This window comes from Beta vulgaris, chromosome 4 (genome assembly GCF_026745355.1).
Source record: "Beta vulgaris subsp. vulgaris cultivar EL10 chromosome 4, EL10.2, whole genome shotgun sequence".
Lineage (NCBI taxonomy): Eukaryota > Viridiplantae > Streptophyta > Magnoliopsida > Caryophyllales > Amaranthaceae > Beta > Beta vulgaris.
Window position 1 is genome coordinate 24,983,790 of NC_079205.1, and position 23,847 is coordinate 25,007,636.

Here is a 23,847-nt window from a genome sequence, read left to right on the forward strand (position 1 = left end):
GAAAGTAGCAGTTAGTAACTTCAATATAAAAAATAATGAATTTATTTGTAAGGACCCTCGGGAGTATACCTATGCGACTTAGGTTTGAGAGAATGACAACCTTCGGTACGAGCAATCATGAAGCCTAAAGATCAATCGAAATATGAATGTACGTATGTGTTTTTGTAGGTATGTGTTTGTGTTTGTGTCTGAAAGTTGGTTTAGAAAGAGAATTGTAAGTATTCGAGTGTAGAGAGTGTTCGTAAAATCTGTATTCCTATAGTCGTTCGAAAATCTCTTTAGATCCGAAAAATCATTGCAAATTTATAGGAAAATATTTAAAAAATATAGAAAAGCAATATGCGCCTCACGCAGAGAGTGCGCTAGGCAATGTGTCTCTGTCTCAACCAATGTGTCTCTATCTCAGCCCATGTGTCGCTTGCACGTGGCGGCATCAGGCGCACCGTCTGCGTCAGACACGTTTTGCCAACCCTTTTTTAAGGAAAAATTGTTAAGAATAAACTAACCTTTGCGCGATCCGCTAAAAATAAGCCAATCATTTGATTATCCTGGAATAAGCTAACTTTGATGTCATTTAAATTTTTAACAAATTAATGACTTGTTACCGGTTTAACAGGTCAATTTTTCTAGCATTGATAGCAGACCTGCTTCTTGCGATTTTAGTAAAAGAAAAACTCAAGCTGCATTCTCCCTCCCCATACTGCGACACACTTTTCGTACATGGATGAGAAGTTTTAGGACCCAAACTATTGAAAACCAAAAAAATAAATAAAAGACCACATTTATAATACTCATTTACCACAAAACAAGCAAAAAGTTAAATCTACTTGCATGGTTGCACCACTCCACTCACATAGTAGTAAAATAAACAAGGGTTAGGACTTGGAAGTGGAATTTGTGATGACATAAAGAGAGAAATGAGTTTAATTTATGGTTCAAACACCAAAATATTACAAAAGGACATATGCAGAGACAATGAGACTAATCCCTTTGGGATACCTCCGCCTCCGTGGGTTGTTTTTCTTTTTTCAAGAGAGTGGGAAAAGGATTGATTAATTGATTCTTTTCAAGGTCAAGTATAGTACTCGTTTTAAGGTTGTTATTCTTTCATTCGAGATATTTTCAACAATACCTTACTCCAACCTGGAACTCTTCATCCCTCCGCTTCAAATCTGCATAACTCTTCTGCCGATCTTGAGCTACCTTGATCTTTTCTCTAATTACTTTCACTTGCTTCACCGTCTCTTTGAGGAACTCGGTCTAAGCAGCACGGTTTCACTAATATCATTCTAGTCGACTGAACTTCTACACTTTCGACCATATAAAGCCTCAAACGGAGCCATACTTATACTTGCATGATGACTGTTGTTATAGGAGAATTCTATCAAATCCAAGAATCTTCCCACAAACCCTGATACTCCATAACACAAGATCGCAAAATATTTTCTAAAGTCTGAATCGTTCATTCTGTTTGCCTATCTGTAGCCGGATGAAAAGTTGTACTCATTAACAAATTAGTACCTAAAGACTTCTACAAACTCTGCCAAAAGTTGGACAAGAACCGCGAATCACGATCCAAAACAATGTCCTTAGGCACACTATGATATTTCACCACCTACTTCACATATGCTTTAGCCAGTTGATGCATCGACCAATTACTCTTCATATGTATGAAAGTTGCGGATTTAGTTAAACGATCTACCACTACCCAAATTGTATCATTTCCAGCCTTAGTCCTTGGTAAAGTAGACACAAAATGCATTGATATAGAATCCCATTTCCAACTTGAAATATCCAGAGGCTGAACCTTCTTTTGCAGCCTTATATGCTCAAACTTGACCTTTTGGCATGTGAGACACTTAGCCACGAACTCTGCTACCTCTTGCTTCATGTTTGGCCACCAGAATGTTTGCTTCACGTTCTTATACAACTAATCACCACCTGGGGTGTACTGAATAAGGTGAGCTATGAGCTTCTTCCATTAATTTCCACTTCAAATCTTTTCTATTACTTGGTATACACCACCTCCCCTTGAACCGGATACTTCCGTTATCAGCTATCTGGAAATCCGACACCTGACCATCCTGGATCTTATCTCAAATCTTTTCTAACTTTTCATCCTTTGATTGACCCTCCCTAATTTCATCATAAATTGAGGGTTAAACTGACAAAGAACCCAACACTTATTCAACATCTCCTTCTTCTAGTACCTCCAATGACAGATCCTGAAACTCGATACATAACTAACTGGGCAGCACCATTGCATTAACTGAATGTAATACCCTGGATTTTCAGAGTTTATTTTATTATTTACTAAGGTTTAATATTATTTCCACTTAAATTTATTTTTATGATAATTTAATTTTATTATGTTTATTAAAATAATGATTTCATTTAGTTTTTATTTACTTAACAAGTTTTATTTAAATGATTTAATTAAAACTTGTTTTATTATTCATTTTCATTATTTATAAATAATTTAATAATGGTAACTGAAATATTTATTTGGTTGTAGGTATTCTTGTACAAAGAAATGTCCATCTTAGCAACCCAGACCATATAAACCCAAATCCAAGTCCAAAGCCCATGTGTTATTTTAGCCAAAAGAAAAAGGAAAAGATTAAAACAAAAACAAAAAAAGAGAGTGGAAAACGTGATTCAACATCACCGTCTTCCTCCCCTTCTCACATCTGACAACAACAACAGAGGAACCAATTTTTTAACAAAATTTAAAGCCTTTGTAGTTGAAATTGATTTAAGTCCACAATTTTAGATTTTTAGGGGTAAAATTTCAAAAGCTAACCCGTAACGCCATAGCCTCACTGAGCTCACCATTAATAGAGCTTGACCAAAGCTCAAAAAACTGACCACAAACCTCTATAAATACTGGATTGCTTTCACCCAAATCGCTCAAGCAAACAATCTTCAAAGGTTTGCTTCAATTCCTTTCTCTTCTCCCTTAATTTTTGATTTTTGTTTTGAAAAATAAATAAAAAAATTTACAATCCATAAACACATTCCCTCTGTTTCACTTCACCACCGGAAACCACTACACCACCATCGACCGACGCACCAACCACCTCAACCTTCGCCGTCACCACCGCGGCACGCAAAATCGCCAGCCCAAATATCTCCCCTTCTCTTCTCCAGCCACGCCCAGCCACACCACTCGAAATGCCTGACCCACCATCCCCGCCCGAGCTTTGCCGGACACCCCCCAAGCAACTAGCGCCACCTTATTCTTTCTTTTCACTCTACTTCGCCTCCTCTGTCGCATTCTCCTTCTTTCGTTTTTCTCTGTTTCATTTCTCAATTGAGAAACTGATTCTTAAAACTTATTTTTCCTTTTCTTTTAGTTTATTTGAGTTTTAAATTAGTTTTATTATTTTACCTTTATTTTTAGGACAAAATCAATAACTTTCCTAAACTAGCCTAGTTCATTAAGTTTGTATGTTTTAGACTAACTTAATCTTTTATAACTTGAAAATGTTTCTTAGTTTTTCTAAAACACAATAAGGAGTACAATAAAGTTGGTTTTCCATGTTTAAAATAATTATCTAAGTTAATGAAAATTAAGTTAAAGTAGTTTTTGTGAGTACTTAAAATGATTTCATAAATAATTTGAAAACCATAAACTTTGATTTATAAACCCTCTTAAAATCATTAAAAATTTCTTTAAAGTTATTTGAATTATTTAAATTGTTTATTATATCTCTATTATATAAGGGAAGAGGGGAACAATGGTGTCCTTTTTTGAAATGCCTATTTTGCCCCCTTCCCTTTCTAAATTACAATCGGCACTCAAAGAAAACTACCGAAAATTAATTTACAACACTCACTCAAAAATCACTTAAAAGAAGGAACTTTACAAATCACTCATACAATTAAGAAAATCACGTTATATAAAATCACGCAAATCACTCAAATAATCAAATTATCAAAACAAAAAAAATCACTCAAACAATCAGGAAAACTAATTAAAACTTAAAATTAACATACAAACTAAAACTAATAACCTAGAACGTCAATACATATAACAACATTTACAAAAATTCCTCAAGAACAATTCACAATTACATACTCACAAAAGTTACCTATAAACACAAATCTGAGAAAAAACATAAGATTTTGACGGAGATATCACACATTCATCCATCGGCAATTTGCGAACTTTCAAAAAGGTACATAATTCTTTTAACCTTCAAAATATATTATTAATACATTGTGAAATAAACAATAACAACTTAGTAGACTGTTATGTAGTTAAGAAAATGGAGATGATAGAAATGAGTTCGAAAGGGTTTTTATACAATCAGACTTAAATTTAATTCATTTTCATATAAAATAAATTTAGTTTTTTCTAAAATAATGTCAATATTAAAATTTTCGCCCAAAACTTTTGCAAAAAAATCTATATTTAGAAATGACTTTTGAAAACAAAACAAATCAAACTTTTTGCGAACAACTTTTGCGAAAATCCATTTTCAGAAAAAAAAAACAAAAAACTACATTAATCTGCGAAAAGTCACTCAAAATTTTGGGTTTCAAATAGAAGTGTAGGTCAAAGTATAAATTAGCGCAATTAGTCAAATTATAATATTGTTGCATTGGAAATTCAACGTAACAGATAATATGGACTTAATTTTTTTTTGTTCGGTATATATAAGTTTAACTGATGGAGTAATATTGTAATAGTGTAATGCTACTTAAGGCATGTTCTATTCGGCGTAAAACAGCTGAACTGAGGGAGTAATAGTGTAATAATGTAATAGAGTAATTAGTTCCACACTGTTGATTACATATTTGAAGTTGACTGGGCTGATGAGTGTCCATGGATTTTCAAGAAAATTAGTTGTAGTCAACAAAAAAAGTAGTTATAAATGCAATTTCATTACTTATACTTATTTATTAAAGTGTTTTTAAATACTATTTGTTAGTATTTCAAAGAATCTTATTCACAAAATGGAGGTGAACTTAGATATTAACATTCATTTTATGTTTGTTTACTACTTAGTAATAGTTATGCATAAAAATATCATCGCACGCATCGCGTGCATAAAAAGCTAGTATATATATATATAAAGGGGTTATTGATGCGTGGCTAAGGTCGTTTAGGGATGAGTCCTAGTTCTGTTAGGACATCTATGTAGTATCCTAGTTCTGTTAGGAGACTATGTAGTTTAATTGCTTTTTAATTGCTTTAATTAAGAGTGTTTTAGTGATGAATTAAGAAATCATATTATACTTAGGAGTCTAATTCCTTTGTCATTGAGTCATATTAGGAGTCTTATTTTTATAGTTATCTTTAAAGTAGGCGTCTAGAATAGATAAGTTTTAGTTTGTTATTTATTTTTATCCTTTAAGATAAAGATAGATAAGTTAGTTAGTTATTTATCTTTATCCTTTAAGCTTTACTAGTTTTAATAAGTTTAGGAATCTTTTAATATAAATAGGAATTTTCGGCCATATTAATAAGATGAGAGATTATGTTTGAGTTAATTCTTGTGAATTATCAGATTTAGGAGAGAATCCAAAATCCTAGTTGAACTTTGAGACGAAATACGCCTAAGTTCTTCATATCTTAGTTACAAATTGAGTTATTGAGACGAAATACGCCAATATACTCGACTCTTGCTACTATTTTCATTAAAGAAACAATCAAGAAACATTAAAGAACCATTCTTTTGATCAAGATTCATTCAAGATCAAATAAAGTTTCAATCTTTCATATATAAAAGCCACTAAACTACATCAAAGAGCCTAAATTAAGTGAATCTTGTAACAAGAATCATATAAGGTTGCTATGTCCACGAAAGTTTCCACCTTTGAACGTGATGCAAACTTTGCTCGCCTCCACATCAACCTCGACATGAAGATGACCTAAGGTTGGCTGATTTGCCTTCGTTTAATGAAGACCTCGATCCCGAATCCTATTTGGAGTGCGAAATCAGGTTGGATCGGTTCTTTGATCACAAGAACTTAAGCGATGGCTCTCGTTTTTCCTATGCTATTCTGAAACTCACATAGTACGCTTCCCTTTGGTATGACTTCATGCGTACAAGGCGTGCATGGCAGGACAAACCGGCCATTGATTGATGGTCATCTCTGAAAGCTAAGATGCGCAAGCGTTTTGTGCCTCAAACCTATAAACAAGAGCTTTTTGTGTGACTTAACTCCTTGCATCAAACCACTTTGAGCGTTCAGCAGTACATTAAGGAGTTTTGACGGCTAACTATGGCGTGTGACATTCAAGAAGAGGACGAACAAAAATCGCTCGTTTTCTTGTCGATTTAAACAAATCAATCGCCAACTTGGTTGAATTGCAGCAATATGTCACGTGTGATGATGTTTGCATCCTTACTTCCAAGATTGAACGCCAACAAAACGAGCCTCGTTTTAAGAAGCCTTCTTGGGTTAAACCACCTGTTGCCTCGTTGGATGCCTCGTCGAGCACTCCTTCCCCCATGACTGAATTGGTGAGTGATAAGGCCAAGGCGATCGAGCCATCCACCACCTCTACCACTGCTCCTTCTAGTGCCACAAGCAAGGCCAAGAAACCGCAATGCTTTCGTTGCCAAGGCCTCGGTCATATTGCTCGGTAGGTGCTCTCTTACAAATCAAACTCGAAAATGATAACTATATGGAATAAATGCCAGTATATTATAAAATAGTTTATATAAAAAAGATTAACCATATGCTAAAAAAAGGAGCCTATACCTTTACGGAGAAAAAATGCAATAAGTAAAAAATAGTCGATTAAAAAAATAAAAAAAATAGAAATTAGTCGATATGAAAAAGGAGTGACTATAGGTTGTAAAGTGTGAATGTATGAGAAAACATATGTTAAAAAGGGAATTTGTATGTTAAATTAATGTAACAAAAGGAGCGTATATTAATAGAAAAGAAAAAGAATCACTATGTTCGAAAATTTCATAGGTAGAGATGAGTACTTATGATATAGACTGGAAATGAATCACTATATTAAAAAAGGGTCACTATATTTGGAGGGTAAAACAAGGCTTCTCATCCACACTAATATTAGTGCGGACCAGGGCTACATACGCAAAATTTAATCTCATCTTTTACTTGGTCCCTTCGTATATTCTCGACCGGCAATTGAGAATCCAGGATATGAACCATGTCTTTACCTGATATTACTTTTATTAACCAAAATGAATTTATACCAACGTTAAACCTAAAATTTAAAAAAGATTTTTTTAGTTGTTATTGGTTTTCTTAAATTAATTCTTATATGCAAATGATTAAGTTAACCGATTGTTTTCTACTAAATATGAACAACTTCACTATAGAGTAATTTAGTATGTTGACTTTTGAAAGAGACCAAAGCCTAAGTTGATTTGACTTTTTTTGCTAGTTTTTTTTTAATATATATGAGCCACGAATGCAGTACATAATACAAAAAAGGGAAGGGGGAATCAAACTTGTTTAGAGTATCTCCAATGGTGAGCTATAACACCTTGTAGCACGACTTACCACATCAGCCTTTTAAGCAACATTGCTTGCTAGCTACAATGTCTCCCAATGGTAAGCTACATCACTTTTTAGCTTGTCATTTTTTTAAAACATAGAAATAAATAAAAGTTTTCACATGACACATCATAATTGGATGAGTTCCCTCTTATTTTTTCAAGCTACTCTGCTTGTTTGGGCTACACTTGCTTGCAAGCAGGTTTATTTTTCTTCTCTCCAGTGGTTAAGCTACAACTACATATTTAGCCAAAATTGCAAGCATGCCCTTATATGAAACCATTGGAGATGCTCTAACCTTTTGTCTACACTTCACAGCACCTCAATCTTAACCACTAGGTTAATACATCTTTAATTAACTTTTTTTTTTTGCTATGAACACGATACTAAAGTTGTTGACTTCTTACATTGAGAATGCAACCATCTCCAATGGCACTGTTGGTTATTACAGCATCAGTTACTCTAGTTGGAGGGAGACGTTGAGGCAAAGTATAGAGAGGAGAATCTCTACCACAGAAACTGTTACCAAAAGATTGAATTTTGCATTAGATGTAATGAGACTTTTAAATGACAATGAAATTCAAGAGATGTCAATTCAGTTACTCGAGTCGAGTTTAGGTCGGGTCATCTCAAGTTTCAGGTCATGTTCAGTTAGGTCGTGTCAGATTATTAAATCAAACAGGTCGGGAACGGTCATAATTCGGTCAGGTTTATCTCGGTCAATTTCTTCTTTCCCGTTCGATTGGGTTCGGCGCGGCCAATTTCGGGACAGGTCATCTTTTGTGATCATGTGGTATCGGATCGGGGTTATTGCAAGTTTGTAGCGGGTGCTTTCAGGTTCAGATCATGCGTGGGTCGAATACTCATTAGGTCAGGGTAATAGCGGTTCGAGTCGGGTTCATGTTGGTTGTTATCGGGTTGTATTATACTTGGGTTCAGGTCACTTCGAACACGGAACAAGTATGAATTTGTGTGGCGTTGCTTCAAATTTGTATCATCATTTAAGATTTTATTGAAAATCAATGCTTGAATAGTTCATCTAATTATATGTCTTTTTATAATAGTGTTATTATGTTACTATGTGGTGAAGTCAATGACAAGTCGAGTTATCAACAATCAACAAGTCGGGTAAAATCGGGTAACATGTAGCAAAAAGTCGGGTAAAATAATGTACCGGGTCGCCATAGGTCTAGTAAAATCTGGTAACGGGCACCAACATGTCGGGTTAATAACAAGTTACGTCAAGTTATAATCAGTTTCAGATCGGTGTCGAATCGGATTCAGATCGTTGTCAGCTCGGATCATTTTAGTTATGGTCTTTATTGGGCGGGTATCAGTTGAGTTTCAGGTCGTAGAGTATCGGGTCAAGAGCAGGTATCGATTATTATCAGGACGGGTACAGGCCAGGTTACATGTGACTTGTTTTGCCAAATTTTTAGGTGCAAGTCAGTTACAAATCATTACAGGTTCAGATTGGGTTATCAGATTAGGTCATTTTTTGACAGCTTTAAGATGTACTGATAATGACATATTCTCGCTACCTCCTCCTTTTAAAAAAGAGTGGGATCTATTTTCGAGAAAAATAAGGACAAACTTAAATATAAAAAAAGGTTTATACTGACTTGTATCTAATGTTTGTGATGTTAGTGCTTTCCATGTTGGCTTGATAGAATCCGTTGATGCTTTGCATGTTTTCCCAATATCCGTCAAATAGATATGCTTGAACCTGGTATTGACCAAATGAACAGCAAAAGGATAAACTTTTTCAGGTATGTGAGAATTTCATACCATCTTTTTCGATGAACGACATGCTCATAATATTTCTGAATAATTGATACTCAGAACAACTTCCTTAAAAGAATATGTCCGGCAAAAGATTCCATATGCTTGCTGTTTGAAGCCATAAATGAACAGTGTATTAAGGAGTTCAAACTTAAAACTAGTAGAGGCAGATTCATAAGTATAATGCATCTATCCTCAAGTAAACAATGTATATATGCTACCATACATGAACAATTTGTGATAGCCTAGTGGTATTGACATCACTTTCGATTCCAGAATCGGGATCGAGTCTCACCCCTTTTTGCGAGGAACTTCATTTTACCTTAAAAAAAATGCTTCCAAACATGTCTTAATCTACATAAGAGATTGAACTTGTGACTTGGAGGTAAGGGTTTGACTTTTTCCTAGGGCAAAGTTAAGGTGGATCTCTTACTTTCCTCCCACTCGCTCACAAAGTTTTTGAATCGAATTGGGTTGAGATTATCAAAGGTCCAACCCAATCCTTTCCATTACGTAAGAAAGATTGTATATATATAATATATATTATTAATATATATATATATAATATATATATATAATATATATATATATATATATATATATATGTTTCGTACTTAATACAAGAATGAGCGGCTACACAGTAGCATTCTTATGTGTCCTACATTTAGTGAGTGATGAAAGATGGTTGTGTTAATTAATATGTGATCTCAAATTGTTCAATTTGGAAATATGCTACTAAAAGGCAATAAGTCATTTCGTTCACTTTTTGTAATCACATCATTATAAGTTGTGACACTTATTTTTCATTGAAGACTGATAATATCATCTTACTTATCTTTCATTGAAGACTGATAATATCATCTTTACTTTTGAGCAGAGAATCAATAAAATTATAGTGTGTGGATCAGTCACATTTTTTCATACTTGGGACCTCATGGCTTTGAGACTCCATATTGACAATGTTCTGTAAGTTTTTTTTTTGTTTTTTTATATTGTTGACATGGAATGATGGCGAATGGAAGAAAGAGAGTATCACGTGTCATACATAGTTTATAATCAACACTTATTACTAATTCTATAAATTATCAATAAATATAGATACTAACAAAGTAAATATAAATCTGACCAAACAGTAAAGAAAGTAGCAAAGGCATGTACATCTGACCTTCATCCCTAATGATAAAGCACTTGGAATTACTTCACTTCTAAATTGATTAGCCCATGGAAGTTCTTCTCTGAGCATATATACCATTACATCTTTTCTAATAACATAGATGCCCATGCTTGCATAAGTAGTACAGTTGTTATCTTCAGTATTTTCAACTCTTCCTACCTGATTTATATTTTCAAAAAAAAAAGTTCAGTCTGAAAAAATATTTATTCTCCTGTATGATGGAAAAATGGTCCAAGAAACTCACCAAAGGAAAAGCAGTCTCTTCTTGAAATAATTCAACTACTTCAATTTCTGAATTCCCTTTCAATATGCCAAAACCTTTGTCATGCCTCTTCTCTGATCTTAGAGCTGAAATAGTTATATCAGCTCGGTTTTCGTGGTGGAGCTGAAGGATATCTTGGTAATTCATCTTATAAAGATGGTAGCCAGGGAGGATTATAAACTCTGTCGCGGAGCAGTCTTCTAGCATCCACAAAAATCTCCTAACAGTATCAGCATTTCCCTGTCATTAACAAAGTAAGTAAACAAGTAGAGAAACCAAAGGGAAAAGAAACAAAAAACGGAGTTTGAACCTATAAACGTTGTATATGTACTTGGATTCTTGATTTCCGTGATTCTGAACAAAAGTCATGGATAGTTCTCATACGAAGCCAAGTCTGTCAGTTGGACACGTACCCATGTCACACATAAATACGTACCCAAGTCTGAGTAGCATAGAACACTATTAAAGCTTCACTTCCTACATACTTCTTCCGTTTTTGAATAAGTGAACACTTCATTATTCAAGGCCAAACTTAGAAACTATTCATTAGACACCGTGGAAAAGCGAATGGGGTACTTATATGGAAAAGGAAGAGGCATGTATTAAATGGTTTACTGACCTGAAACCAGGACTAATTTTCTGGGCTTTGACAAGCAACAATGACTTGAAGAAATTCCTCTTTTCCAAGACCCACATTTGAATAAGTTCTTGTAATGTGAGAATTGAGAGAAGTGGAGTTAAATTGTGTTAAAGCATAGATCTTGGCTGTGTTGCTGTTAATGCAGTTGCTAACAACAGCATCTATCAGTCTGTATTTTGCTCCAAATGGAATTGCACCTGCTGATCTTCTTCTCATTAATGGGAATAACTTGCAGTCTGAACATCAAATAATATTGTTGCAACATTCTTACTTGAACAAAATTTCTCTTAATTAAGTCAAAAAGCCAACCCAAAAACTTACAATAATACTTTGAAATCTAAACATACATAATACAAATACAAACCTGATTTTCTGACGGCGAAAAAGAAAGGTTTCGATATGGATGCTGGAGATTGGACATGGAAAACCTTGAACAAAGTGAAAACTGAAGTTTCTTAGGAGTTTTTACGTTGTTATGGCAGAACTTGAGAAGTGAGTGAGTGATATTGGTAGGGGATATTGAGGATAATTGCAATGTCACCATGATAAATTAGGCAAATGTTGATTGTTGTTTTGCTATAACAAAATAATGTTAGATTTTCCACTTTGAAAATCATGTATTATATTTAAGAGTCAAATGTCCAATTATTAAACCAAGAAAGAAGGCATGAACAGAGAATATTTAGGTTTCTTCTTCATGGTTGGCTGTTGCATGGTATTTCCCACATGAACCATGTTTTTTTGTTGGTACAAAGAATAACTGACATTACTAAATTATATGGCCTTTATTTGCGGGTTCAAAGGGAATTTGTTAAACTTATTTTAAGGCCACTTGGTTGAACTTTGATTCTAAGCTTCTTATCAGTTATTGGCCCTGTTTGGCAAACAGAGTTTAGAGTTTAGCTGTTAGAGTTTAGAGTTTGCTGTTAGAGTTTTAACTTTTTTATTTAGTGGATTTGACTGCGGATTTGACTGTTGTTTATATAAATGTGTTTGGTAAAACTTAGCTGTTTGATAAAAGCTGATAAGTATATTATGGTGTAAAATGACAATTATAGACATAGGTCATTATTATTATTATTATTATTATTATTATTATTATTATTATTATTATTATTATTATTATTATTATTATTATTATTATTATTATTATTATATTCCCTTTTGTCACCCACCACAAGCCACTACCCACCAAATTCCACAACCCCATTCTCTCCTCTTTCTCTTTCACTTCCAACCCATCCCCACTGATTTCATTTTGAAAAAAAAAACTAAATCATCACCATCATCAATCCTTCATCAAAACCACCATCTCATCGTTATCATCAATCCTTCATCAAGAATCATCATCGTCAAGTATTATCATCATCATCCTCAAGTATTATCAAGAATCATCATCATCAATCACAATCGTTCAACTCAGCATCATCTAAATTATCATCACTACTGTTCATCATCACCAGGCAGCGCAATCTCCATCAGCGATTCTTCATCAATGGTGGTGGTTGGTGGTGGTGGTTTTTTTGGTGGATGTCGGTAGTGGTGTTTACAGTGGTTGATTTTGGTGGAGTTGTTGGTGGTGGAAGTCATGGTGGTTTTGCACTGGGTTAATCATGAATCATGATACTTGATTTTGGGTAAAATTGTCTTCAAGTTTTATGTTTTGTAAAACCTCTGAACAAAACGTTGCATTTTGCAGCGTTTTTGTTTTGAGAGTTTTGACTCCAAAACTCCTTTGCAAACCTCTCCTAACCAAACACCCATATTAGAGGTTTGACTGGTCAAAACTCTAAAGTGGGTTCAAAACCTCTAAAAGCTGTTGAAAAAGCTCATTGCCAAACAGGGCCATTGTCACTTTCTTCTTCCTTGCTTTTGCTTGCTTTATTCTTGTTGATGCAAGCTGGTTTTGCATTATTGAATATGTTAAGCAAAATTCCTGTCTGGGAATCTCAGAGGAACAATGGAGGCTGCTTGCTTGTTGATGATTTAGTATTTTGCTGAGTACTGTCCATGGAAGAGCATAACAAATTAACAACAAGGAACAATGGAGTTAACTTGGTAGGCTGAAAAGGTCTATATTATCCTTCTATAAATTTGCTTATAGTTTGTATAACTTATTTAACCTCATTGCTTAACATGGTGTTATCTTGTGCTCTTGAATTGACAATGAACTTTTCTTACTTTGTTTAATTACTATCTTTTGAGTTTAATTAAATATAAGAACAGATTTTGTACTCCTCTTGATGTCATACGAGTATGGCCACTCATGTCATTTTAGATTATGAATTTGTGGAGTTTTTTGTGGGTATATACCAAGGTAATAGGACATATTGTGGGGATATACCTCACTAAAAAAATTTTGTGGGGATATACCAACCTAAATTTAAGTTTTGTGAAAAGGTACCAAAAACACTATTTTCGGCAAAAAATTCAAATTTTCGGCCTTTGACTTGGTAGGAACTCGTGAGTGATCCACAAAATGACAGTAAGGAAGTTGGAGGAAAATGAATTTAGTAGAAGCAATTGAATTTGTGTCATGATTGAAATGTAATAAAACATAGCCTCCCGTCTTATGATTTTTTAATGATCTAATTTGGGTTATGACATCCATTTAGATCATCCCATGATCTAAGTCATGAAATGATTCATAGAGAAAGTGAATGTGGAGCTCACATGCATAATGTATTATTTAAAATTTGCAATTGCAATATCTTAAAACTACCCCCTCCGTCCTGTAATAGATTTCTCATTTCTAATTTGGACACTACTTATAGAAGAAAACTAGTATTAGGCCCGGGCTATGCTCCGGGTAAGAAAAAATTTCATTTATTAATATAATTCTTTATGATAATAACACTAAATACAACTTAGCCTAGTGGTTATAACTTTAGTATATGTACTTGAGGTCTTGGGATCAAACCCTATACTATACAAATTCTTAATTTTTTTATTATACATGAATTACATCAACTAAAACTCTCTAGGGAGAGCGCCACGTGGCACATTTTCTTGTTTTCGCACGATTTTTAATATATTTGTATAGATTCTCAAAAAAAAAGTTTCTAAAATATATAGGATAAAATATAATCGTGTGGGGTCTCGTTCGATTCGTCTCACTATATACATTTGAAAAACCAAAATTTTATAATTTCTACTAATATATAATTAAAGATATTACATCTACAAAATATTCATTGACAAACGTGAATGATTCGAGAGAAATGGGTAATCTATTAAGAGATAGAGGGAATACAAAGTAAAATAAATTAAAAAAATCACCAATGGTCATAATCTTTTGAGATCTATGAATATACATTTATTTTGTTATATTTTGATATACTTTTTAAACCATTTATTATCTCTTTAAATTTTTATACACTTGAGTTTTCATTTTAGAGTCGTATTCTTTTTTTGGTCATGAGTCGGGTGCATGCATCAAAATATGTCATGAGGCATGATAAACTTTTGTAAAATGAGAGAGAAAGTTGATGAAAAAATTGAAGGACATATCTTCTTAGATTATGAGTGACCATGCTATATACAAGTTAAAAAGACACGTTATATAAACCAATGTCGTATTTGAGACATGTATTTAATTATGATAATGAGCAAATTTAAGGTTTACATCACCTTTAACATTCAAAATTTGCATGAGGGTGAAGTAGGAAAATTAAAAAAATCTTTTAAAACTAGATTGGTGAAACGATACCTATTAAAAAGTAAAATAGGTTTCATTTAAGTACTCGGTTACTCGTGGTATGTGTTAGATTATCTAAATTGGAAAAATTCACGAGGATAACAAAAGAGAAAAAAAACTTCCAATCAAAATTATCATGTTGGGAAACAAAAAAAAAGAAAAAATTCCAATCAAAATTATCATGTACACACAAAAGAACAACTTTCATAAATTATCTTTAAAATACAGGAGAATACTCGTAACTTTTAAATCTCTTTAAAGATATATCTTCTCTATCCAATATTATGTAAAATCGGTGTTATTAAACATAATTTTATCGGTATAGATTATTGAGCACATATCTATAGTACTTCATATTATTGTATCTAAGAAGCGCTTCCATTGGACTATTATTATGGTTAAGAACTAGCATGGACTATAAAATGTTCTTTTTATTATCTATCTATACAAATATATCAAAAGGCGTGCATAAACAAGAAACTGTGTCACGTGGCGCTCTCCCTAACGAGTTTTAGTTCATGTAATCCATGTACATTAAAAAAATTTAGAAATTGCTTAGTATAGGAGTTTGATCCCGAGACCTCAAGTACATATTGTCTAAACCACTAGGCTAAGTTGTATTTAGTGTTATTATTATAAAGTATTATATTAATAAATGAAATTTTTTCTTACCCGGGGCATAGCCCGGGCCTAATAACTAGTAATATATTCAAAGGCGTTCCTAAACGTGGAACAGTGCCACGTGACGCTCTCCCTAAAGCATTTTACTCCATGTAATCCACCTACAACAAAAAAAATAGAAATTGCATAGCACAAGGGTTTGATCCCATGACCTTAAGGTTATATATTAAAGTCTCAACCACTAGACCAAGTGATATTTAGTGTTATTATTTTAAAATATAATATTAATAAATGAAAATTTTCCTTATCCGAGGCATAGCCTTAGCCTAATAACTATCTTATACAAATATATAAAAGGCGTGCACCTTTGTTATTCCACTAGAATTGTCCAATGTGTACATAAGTCATGTCAATTAACCAAAGTAAAATTAGCTTGCAACAAGATTTAAACCCGTGACCTCTTATTAATATACATGGCACAATTACCATCTCAACCAGCTTTAGATCATGCTTTAAGTGTCAACATTATTATATTTGTACCTTTTAATGTTGAGTTTTCCTTAATATATTTTAGTGGGAATGAAAAAAAATGCATATAAAGTTCGAAAACACAATACCAACCCAAAGAAACACCTGGGCCCAAATACTAGTTATTATAAGATAAGTTGAAATCCTTAGCAAGTACAATCATACAGGGGAATATGGAAATTCCTCTTGCAAAGGATGAGACTTGGTCCCAGGACCTTTGGAATTGTAAGTATTACCAACCCTAATAAGCTATCACTTATTCGCTCATAACTAAAAAGTTCTTGAAGGAGACAATCAACCACAAAGTGGTCTCCAAAATTTAAAGTGAAGCTTGAAAGCTTTCGGGTAGACCTGGCAAAGTTGGTCCTGATCCGAAAATCCGGTCCGAAATATCCGATCCGTGGTCCGATCTGGGTCCAAACGAGACGGTCCGAACCTTGATCCGAATCCGAAACGATCCCGATCCGGTCCGAATCCCGATCCGAAATAATCTTGATCCGAAACTCATCCGAAATCCGAATGATCCGATATAATCTTACCCGATCCGAAACCGATCCGAGCCGATCTAAAATTGATCTGACCCGAAGGTAAACCGACCCAAAATTATTGGTTTCGATTAGGTTTTGATCCGAAATACCCGAAACTTACCCGTTTTTTTATATAAAAAAACATATCATTGGCATAATTATTCCATTCATTCCACCATAGTCCGATTCCGATCCGAAATAATAGTTCGAACGATGACCCAATCCGAAATGAACCGATCCGGTCCGATCCTGGTCCGAATGTAACTTGATCCGAAAACGGTCCGATCTGAATTGGTCCGGTCCGATTCCGATCCGAAATAATAGTCCGAACGATGACCCAATCCGAAACGGTCCGATCCGGTCCGATCCCAGTCCGAATGTAACTTGATCCGAAAATGGTCCGATCTGAATTGGTCCGGTCCGAATCCGATCCGATTGGTCCGATTGCCAGGTCTACTTTCGGGTGTTTAAGGATATCATTTCTAGCAGGAGTAGTCATGAAGGTAGAAATCCTCAGCTTTTCAGTCTGGAATCCAACATAGCCGAAGACATTGCATCATTAATTAAAAAGTGGAAACCAGAAATCTGTTTTATCCAAATATTAATGGAAAAAGAGGATGATAAACTTCGTATCTTCCATGTTTTGTACCATTAGAACTTTGAAGATTAGATTAATACTTGGGGAAAGAAGTTAAACAACATCCAATAGAGCATCCTCAAATTTCAGGAAAGTACAAAACATAGATTTCCAACTAACTATTCTCAGGCTGTTAGACACGAGAGCTGTTCACAACAACTTCCCAAGAATTTATTTTCATACAACACGGAATGAAAAATGAAAAAAAAGAAAAGAAAATTATCCAAACATATTTGGCCCATGGGGAAAGCAAGTTTCATCTTACAACAATATGCAAACCTCTTAATTCCTTAAACAACCCCCCCCCCCCTCTTTCTTCCCTGCACGGCTGCACGCGTTTAAGGGAAATCTCTAGGAAATAAGGCAATCTTGAAGTGGCTCAATGGACAAGGGAACTACTTCAATCAAATTGAATTTAGGCCTTCAAATGATGTTCGAAAAGCGAAGCCATCTCAATCTGCCAAAACAACATAAGTGGCTTGATAATGAAAAACAAAAACTTTAAAAAGTGTTATATGAACAACAAAATTAATCTCTTCATCAAGATATCAGAGAATATGAAAAAAGGTCACAAATGGACAATTGGACATCCTTCCAAGTCTAAAATCAAGCGGATTTTGGTAAGAACTTACAGCTGTTAGCGCTGCCTCAGAACCCTTATTGCCTACTTTTCCACCAGCGCGATTAATGGCCTGCGGTTAACATCAACAAGGAAGACACAAATTGTGCAATAAAGCTATATGCAGGCCAAAATTAACTGCGACATGATACCAAATGACAAATTATATAACATTGAACATTTGGGTTTAGATGGTATGCTAGAACATTGTAACAAGGGTCAGAACAAATTACCTGATCCATGTCATCACAAGTAAGGACACCAAAGATACAAGGTACTCCTGCAGCAAAACAACAATATTACAATTGTCCTTGTGAGCTACTTGCAAAGTAAAAATGGATACCATAATTCAAAAAAGCAGAAATATCTATAATCTAAATAACACCAAATGGAAAAAAGAAATTAATCTGCAATCTGTCTTCTGTTGATATCCAAAAAAAAGTGTGTTACAAACATATGGACGAAGATGCTCTACCTGAATTTAGTCCAGCTGTTAGTATTCCAGAGGAGGCGGAGTTAACGACAGCATCGTAGTGTGAAGTATCCCCTTTTACCTAAAGATAACAAGTCAAGGGATAAAGCAAAATTAGGACAATGGTTATTCGGATGTGGTTCCAATAAGAAGCAAAGCAATAGGACTATGGAAGACACTAGCCAGAAGCCATTCACATTGAAATTCTTTTTCCTCCTACAATGATAGTGATGCACATGATATCAGAAGGACATTGGAAGAATCACACAAAACGCAAAAGTCCTACAAGCTCATCATAATAGTCACTTTTTCGATGAGAACAATAATGAAATTTTATTTCAGCCTTAACTTAAGCTGTCACATTGCAATAAACGACACATTAATAAAGTTGGCAGAGTTTGTACATGAGTCCAATGCATGTCCCGAACCACATGTATAAAACATATTCAACACAGGACCTGCAAAGTATGAAATCAATGAACACAAATAAAAGTATACTATGAGGACCTACCACAGCTCCAAGACACACAATAGCATGATATTTTCCTGATTTTCCCAACGCCTGTGCAGTAATCCCAAGCTCATAAGCACCAGGAACCCAAACAACCTGTCATTCAAAGAAAGGGTAGCTAAAAGTTTTAATCACAAAATAACAAAAGCTTCTCTAAAAACACTTTTTGCAAAATTTAAATAAAAATAATAATTATATAGCAGATTCCTTCATTATTTTACTTTTCAATCCGACTGGACTTAACAAGCCTACAATTATGTACCCGATAAAGCATCTTTAACCTTCTAAAAAAACCCACTGGTTCCTTTAAAAAAATTATTTTTCCAGCTATTAAAACAACTTGCGCACGAGCCATTCTATAACAAGTGCTCCAATTAATTTGACAAACACACCAAGGAAAAGCCAAAAAGAATTTTGACTAAACACACATCAGGGGCGAAGACAGAATTTTAAAAGTGGGGGGCCGGTAGTTAAGTGCTACACCTCCCGTTCTTTTTAATGCAATACATAATGTTTGAGGTCAAATATTGACTGTTAATTAATCTCAATACGTATTGATATTGTTATGAAAGTACTTTTTCTAGATAAATCTATTCGTATAATTTTATAATGCTTATATGTCATAATATAAGAGATATAGTAATCAAACCAAAATTTTGAGAAATGCGCATTCCTAATATTTAGAGAGGAGTAGCATATATTTCCTCCGTTCTTCATTGATTGCAACATCGGAGTTTTCACACATGCTAATGCACAACTTTAACCGTTGATATCATCAAATACCTTTTAGTAAAAATTACAAAAAGTTGATATACTGAAAGTATATATATCTAGATAAATCTAAATTATTGAAAGTATATATATCTAGATGAATCTAAAAAGACCCCATATGACTATATTTTTCCGTACATAAAAAGCACAATGGATGGTGATGGGGTTATGTGTGACAGTGTAAAAATCCAATTGTTGCAATTAATAAAGAACGGAGGAAGTGTATAATTAGTTCAATGTTATAAAGGATAATAATATAAAAGGATTTGCCTTAGAAAAATGTCCAAAAACAATTGTAAAGACATGAAAAAATAAAGAAGGGAACACTGAAAAGAAGAATAAACAATGAATGTAAGTTGTATAATTTTGTAAATCAATATAAATGAGTTAGTGAAAAGACAAAACAATATATTTAAAAAGAGAGAAGAGAATTAATTAAAAGATCTAAAAAGCAGCAAAAGAAGCAATGAAGCAGTGTAGAACATGCTCCTTAATGCAATAATTAAAGGGGACAGCAAAAGATTTGAAAAAAGAAAAGATGCAAAGTTACAGAAGGCGATAGCATGTTTGAACCCGCGTGCAGTGGTAAGAGCTACACACAGATGTACAAAGCTCAGCATCATTGAATTCTGATGCAAGTTTGTCTTATATTATATTTTTTTTTTTTGGGGGGGGGGGGGAGGCTAGGCCAAGGTGGTCAGGCCTCCCCCAGCTCCTCCATGGCTCCACCCCTGCACACATCAATATTAGAAGTAAAAAAAAAAAAAGTACCCAACATGCTAACTTTTGGAATCTGACCTATGTGACCTTTCCTTATGATATACATGTAACAGAATGTTTGCTCATGATCCCCATGCATAAAGTATGTAGCATAGAAAAGGAGATGAAAACGGAAAACCATGTACGCGTATGTTCAAAAGAACAATGGAGATGGCTCAAAAACAATTGCAGTTTTAAGCAAAGAAGTAACAGGTAACAGAACATAAGCAAATGATAGATACCCCCTCTCCCGACCACCCCAAAACACACACCTTATACAAAGCAATGAGCGCTATTCTCAGACATAAATATTCAGATAAAACCCAGACCTTATCAGATCTCGACTGGTTCACGAACTAACCATGACTCGAGTGATCGAGGTTGTAGTGTAGCAACATAAAGGGGAATCCTCACAGTTTAGTAAATGCTCCCTGTTATACATAAAAGCATTTTCTTACCTAGTTCCCCAGGCACGAATATGAGAATGAAATTTCAAAGTATATTGTTAAATGGATGCTGGAAAAAAATTCTTACTAGGTCACATAATTTAAACATAAGGCACTAGTGAAAATTTAATGCGATGAATCAAGCAAATGTCGAAATAATCTAGATATTGAGCAATTAATGCACATCTTTCATCAATCTCCCTTACTCCAATTAGAAACAAGCACTTTCAAATTCGACTACTTTCTATTTTGTGCAAAATCGATGATGGCACAAACACATTCATGGAGTACATGTAAAAAAAGAAGCGCAAAGCAAATATGATTAAGCATAGAGAAGCCACATACATCAATATCTTCAGTGACGGAATATTTCTTGAAAGTGTCAAGAGCTCCTTCCATTAGCCGCCTTGTCACAAATTCATTAAACCTAGCCACAACCTTAATAGAGGAAGAAAATATAGACAAATTAGTATGCAGCAGATACCTATCATCTTTTGCTATGGCCCATAAAATTATGCTCATGTAATATTTTATTCTGGTTACTCATAACCGATGAATATCTTTACGCGGTTACGCCATAACAATCAGATCCTCTAATACTGTGGTTTAATGCTCAAAAGGAGAAGAAAATGCCATGAAAAAAAAGCATGAAGAGCCAATGTCGAAGCACCTATTGCATTGAACTAATTCTAAAATAGAAGGTTCCTCCCATTGTCTTGTAAAATTTTGGTTCTGCATATTCAAGAGCCATGTCAGCAAATTTCAGAATAATTAGAATCTTACAATTAGCTTTGAATTTGGCTAGGTCCAAAACTGTTAGAAGCTACAATAGCAAACCAAGGCTTATGGAGTCACATCAGTAGCTTTGAAGCAGCTAGCTTAGTCTATGACATTCAAAAGGAAGATCATACTAGATCCTTTAGGAAGCACAATGACCATAGATCGAACCTATCGGACTTTTACAGTGTGATGGTTGGTTGTTCATGGATTGGTTGTACCTACCGTTTCTTTTTTGGGGTCAATATCCGCAATGCAGTCATCCAGCGATAAACAGCACCAAATCCGAATTATAGAGCTACGACACAATCAAACCCGAAAGAACAAATGTTTTATTTTCTAATTATTTTTTCAATTAAATATAAAAAAACGATAGAAATATACATAATAGAGTACGAGTTCTCTTATCCCATCCAGAAGGACCTCATCTCATAATTATCCATGAGTGACAAATAAGCTGATTAGTAAAGAGTTCTTCAAATTCAAGATTGAAGTACAAACCATCACAAGACATCCTTTTTCATAAATCACAAATCAATTGGCAGAGCATCTCCAAAATTCATCTACACTCCCATACCTACACCCTTTCCCTGCTTGGTTTGCGGTTTTCTTCCTTCAAAAATGCAGAACAATGTTATTATTCCTTATATCCTATGGCAATTGAGAAGATTATTTGGCTCAACGTTATTGCTAACAAGAGATCCATAGCCGGAGATAAGGAATCTTGTGGTTCACACGAGATGGATAAACATAATTATTCTCTAAACTCTAACACTAGGGTCTTCTTTGGTTCACTTTTTTTTAAATGCTTCAGAGAATTGTTAATAAAATAGACCAGATCGTAAAATTTACTCTAAAGATAATCTTCGTAATTCAAAAAAATTTAGATCATTTCATATATTTTTGTATGATTCATACTATATCACATCAGAAAGAATCAGGTTAGATCAGGAAATTTCAGGTGAATCAAACCCTAGAGTCTTGTTTTCTTAGCAAAAGTTGCAGCAGTTAGTATAAATACAACATAGCAAAGGGCAAGCATCCATTTAACATATAATCAACTTCAAACGATCAGATTGCATTCATACCCAGTATGTAGCTGGTTTTGATGTATTGTTTTAACTATCATTGACACCATGCAACACAAATTCAATATCCAAGAACGCTCATGTATAACCAAAAAGAGCTCAAACATAAAGAAGCCACAATCCTCACACTATGTAGTCGAGTATATAGGTACCCTTAAACATTTTCTCTCTCTATAAGACACATCAAATAGAAGTCATCCCCCTCAACAACAATAAATCAATCTCATACCTCAGAACTAACTAAGGGCTTCTTTTTTTTTTCATCCGCCTTTACGCTACCAATTTCAAATTAATATTTGAATGTCACTATTTTTAGAAAGAAAGTTGTTGAATATTCATATAGATTGATGAAAATCCTAAAATAATGATAGTATTATTTTCATCAACATCAATGAATCAAGATGAAATGGATGTTTCATGACTCCAAATAATTTTAAAATTCCCCCTTATACCATTGTATTTCAATAATCTAAAGATGCACATAAATGTATGCAAATTATCCCCCCACAATAAGCTTTCCCCTTTAATTTGAACATACCCACTTGCCACCCAAATAACAAATTAACAAACTTTCGGGAAAACTAAACAATTCAAAGACAAAATGAAACAAATTTCAGTACTAATAAGCAAGAAATACTAACAATGGCAAATCGAAAATTCTGGGCTTTAGTGACATATCCTTCCAACTCTCTCACTGCATTTGTCACTGCAAATGAGGCACGATTTTTCTTTTCTGTTGCAGCATGAACTAACCCTGAAATTGACAAAATAGGAAATTTAAAACTACCCAATTAATTTTGTAATCTTTCCAAATAAAATTAAATTTTTTTACTCAAAATTACAAACCTGGAACAGAAGATGGGGAAGAAAAGCGAAGAAATGTAGAAGATTGTTGAAGAAAAATGGGTTTAAGAGGTAAAATATTGGAACTTGTGGTAAGGAAACAAGATTGAGATGCTACAAAAGAAGACATTGGGAAAGTTTAGTGTGTGTTTTTTGTTTGACTTTGGAAAGTAGTTTGTTGGCGCTGATGAGTGTGCGTTGGAGC

At 34.1% G+C, this 23,847-nt stretch overlaps 1 protein-coding gene and 1 pseudogene across 1 annotated transcript; both read right to left on the reverse strand.

The window, feature by feature from the left end:
- Nucleotides 1-7,874: 7,874 nt before the first annotated feature.
- Nucleotides 7,875-11,906, reverse strand: LOC130591091 (inactive glucose-1-phosphate adenylyltransferase small subunit 2, chloroplastic-like; annotated as a pseudogene).
- A 5,078-nt stretch (nucleotides 11,907-16,984) lies between these two features.
- Nucleotides 16,985-23,772, reverse strand: LOC104907670 (6,7-dimethyl-8-ribityllumazine synthase, chloroplastic). The gene is made up of 8 exons (XM_010696628.4): nucleotides 23,646-23,772; nucleotides 23,441-23,553; nucleotides 21,280-21,372; nucleotides 18,959-19,054; nucleotides 18,451-18,529; nucleotides 18,209-18,255; nucleotides 17,989-18,048; nucleotides 16,985-17,813 (listed from the first exon to the last, which is right to left on the reverse strand). The coding sequence occupies exons 1-8, from the start codon at nucleotides 23,770-23,772 to the stop codon at nucleotides 17,772-17,774; spliced, it is 657 nt and encodes a 218-aa protein (XP_010694930.2). The 3' UTR covers nucleotides 16,985-17,771.
- Nucleotides 23,773-23,847: the final 75 nt, after the last annotated feature.